General features: G+C 41.0%; 1 protein-coding gene across 1 annotated transcript; it reads right to left on the minus strand.

Moving 5' to 3' along the window:
- Positions 1-318: 318 nt before the first annotated feature.
- Positions 319-928, minus strand: SS1G_04495 (predicted protein; the record flags this gene model as incomplete). Its single annotated transcript, XM_001594637.1, has 2 exons — positions 319-528; positions 869-928. The coding sequence occupies 2 exons, from the start codon at positions 926-928 to the stop codon at positions 319-321; spliced, it is 270 nt and encodes an 89-aa protein (XP_001594687.1).
- Between the last annotated feature and the right edge of the window lie 2,412 nt (positions 929-3,340).

Genomic DNA, 3,340 nt, shown 5'->3' on the forward strand with positions numbered 1-3,340 from the left:
AAACTGTAGAAAAGTAGATGGATACTGTGACTGTATGCTTCGTCTATATATCTTAAGTACATCTTGTATATATATATATATATATACCCGTACATATATATCTTCCAAAGCATTAATTCCTGTGCCTCAAACGGTACCTTTGCGTCCGGGGGTAGCATCACTACGGTGCATTTTACAAACTTGACTCTCCACACTTGTTTCAAAGTCAATTCAGGGAAATGCCGGTTCTTCGTGTATGGAGGGGAGGTGTATTGGTGTAGTAAGAGGAGATTACTTCACTTGGTAGATAAACACCATTCATTGAATTAGCGAATTGGTTTATGTTATCAGTAGTTTGTATATCACACTGGCTACTGTATCCTCAGACTGCTTAGCACCTCTTGGTGGATATGCGGGGCCCGCTGTCATGCTTAGGGTGTGGATTAATGGCGTGCAGAAATAACTAGGTTGCATGCAACTAGACCAAAGTTTTGAGGGTCCGATAGTGCAAAGTCGCCCATCAATTTGCGATAAAAGGGCCATGGGATTCTAATACGTATCAGTGCGTCAAATGCTCTACCAATCTGATACTACCAACATTCGACTTCACTTATTGTCCCAATTGGGTTCATGCTAAGCACCTTGCTCGGCTGATATTTAGGATGCTACATTCGCATGTGTTAAGCAAGTATCGATTTCTATCTGTACTGCATGCAATGGTATGAGAATAAAATGTCAATGGGCTGCTATTGTGCCTGGAATTAAAACTTGGAGGTCTGTTCTAATGTTTCGGTGATGTTTCTACAAGCGCTCCGGGTACTGTATATAAGACTTAATTATAGTAGTAGTAAGTATTAATGATTAATAGTTAATGATGCACTGCGCATACCTTTGGCATGAATTCATCCGCGGAATCCTCTCTTTCCAATATAGCCAGCTGACAGCACATTCTGCTTTAACCAACATCTTGAGAGACTGAGACATTTATATGTACCTAGATTCATAAGAGTGATAATAATGAGGGTTATCTAAGTACCGAAGCACTGACCCTTTTTCCGGAAATGAAATCCTCTGTGTATCATCATGACTAAAAATTGGTGAAACTATTTTGTTTTAATATCCTTTTTTGGCAAATGGGAAGTGTGAGTTTTCAAATTTACCCCAAGCTTTTCGGAAGTCTGTGCATTGGGCTAAGTGACACGGCTTGCAGAAGATGCCGTGAACATGAGGCTTGGGGATTATTTAGATTTGATAAGATCTGAGGGGGTATGGAGGTAATTAGAGCTGGGGAAGGGGAGAAAGAGAGGGGGGTAATGAAGTGTTGTTTATCGGTGAGTCTTGGTGATTGTCATCTTATAATATATCAGTATCACAATGGAAGGCGACTGTAAAAAAGCCTTCGATAGATTCAACCCTTAAAGAAATTAAGAGTGGAATGGTTTTGTTGATAAGACCTGCATGTATCATGTGTCGTGATATGTGCTGCGTACCTGCCTTTCCGTAGGCCCAGAGAAAACAAGCGGGAATTGACCATGCTAATCATCAAAACTAAGACATCGCTGAATAATTAATATCATCATCTACAAATTACATGATGATATTTTAAACAGTAAAAATTTTACCATATCTCAACATTGTATTTCATGTAAAGGTCAATAGCATTGTCGAGAACATTCTATAGTGGTCAATTTCCGCCAGATTTCTCTTCTACGGCCTACAGAAAGCCTGAACAAACGAACTCCTCCTGCATTGCATATAAGTATTGAAGATATTATTTTGGGAACTAGGAATTACTTTCTGTAAGGTTAAGGAGTCGAAGACCCTCTAAAGGAAGCCAAGAGCACACTTTTGCCTCAATCATACTGTGTTGATGACTTTAATTGGCTGTTATATTAGAGTATGTTGCAGCCGTCGGGTATGGGCAGGAACCGAAGGATGAAGGGGTATTTGAGTTGGGGTCGGGTATGCACCTAGTACCGCAAGAACTTATCCCATGGTGCGTGGTGAGCATTTAGAGACAATATTTAAGAGTATTGCCAATGCTACTCCATCCATGAGATAGATGCCAACTCCAGATCAAAAACATGTTTCCTGTTATTGTTGTCCATATTCTATAAGGTCACCATTGAATAATAACAATCAAGTCCAAGGTTACTATCAATCACGGCAATTCAATCAAGTTAAATCCCATGTCACATACGATAACCGGCCCTGGTGAAAAAAAAGCTTGGGAAGCAGGCGGAGAATCCGTTAGATCAAATTTAGGGTTAGTTGATATAACTTCAGTGTATGCAATCCGGTTGGTAGACAAGAACTACTTAATGCAGACTGCTGTCGCCTTTTCCCTCCTGATTATACCTGACTGACTGGTAAATCATTCATTATCATTTTCTTCCCGAGGTTCTCACGTTCACCAATCTCAATGCTAATCACTTGCGTCTCTCTGGAAAAAAGGCAGGGATGGTAGCATAGCATCATAGACACAGGGCTAGAGTTGATCAATGAGCATTCTTGCAAGGGATTTGATTGCCAACCACGAAAAAAGATTACCTATTGAGAAGAAGAGGAAAAAAAAGAGCAACTTTTCTTTACTTCCAACCCTCGACCATTCATCTATTTCCTACCCTACCTACACTTCTATCTAATTCATACAAACTATTTCTATCTCATCTAAGCCATCAATTACCCTTTTCCTACTCATTGGCGTGGAGCTCGCTGACGTGAGGTCCCATGAAGTTGCTACGAAATGCAACATCTATGTATTAATTTCTAATACCGTATTCCAACATCTTTCTGTACATACCCATGCTCTACCTACCCATACCTGCTCACCATCGCAAACGATCTCCAAAGCATAATATATACAGAGGAAACCTCGGAACTTGGGCGTGGTGCCATACCTAAGTATTCGTACACGCAGATTCACTGTTGTGCCAAATACATTACATTATCTACCAGTCACAACTCACAAGTCACAAGTCACGACTCACGACTTACTCAATTCACAACAACTTAAATATCTAATCTTCTAATAATATTTCCCGCGCGCCCGGACGTAACTCGATACATTTTCATCCTGGTCTTGGGTTTCTCATTTGTGCACTATTCCGTGTTGGAACATCATTGCTTGAACGAATTCTTGTAAACGTGCGACATCAATCGACTCGCTCAAATCATTTCGAAACTCTGAACCTAGTAGCAGCGACAGGCGCCACCAAAAATTGCAGAGGACCGACGACCCTTCTTCCTTGCATTTACCCCCCACAACCAATTGGTGCTCAGTCTAGAGTCCAAAACATCTCGGCATATGAATACATAGCGAGCTTGAGGGAGTGTCAGCAGCCGACGAGCCTACCTGACC

Source organism: Sclerotinia sclerotiorum, genomic scaffold, assembly GCF_000146945.2.
Source record: "Sclerotinia sclerotiorum 1980 UF-70 scaffold_5 genomic scaffold, whole genome shotgun sequence".
NCBI classification, from domain to species: Eukaryota; Fungi; Ascomycota; class Leotiomycetes; order Helotiales; family Sclerotiniaceae; genus Sclerotinia; species Sclerotinia sclerotiorum.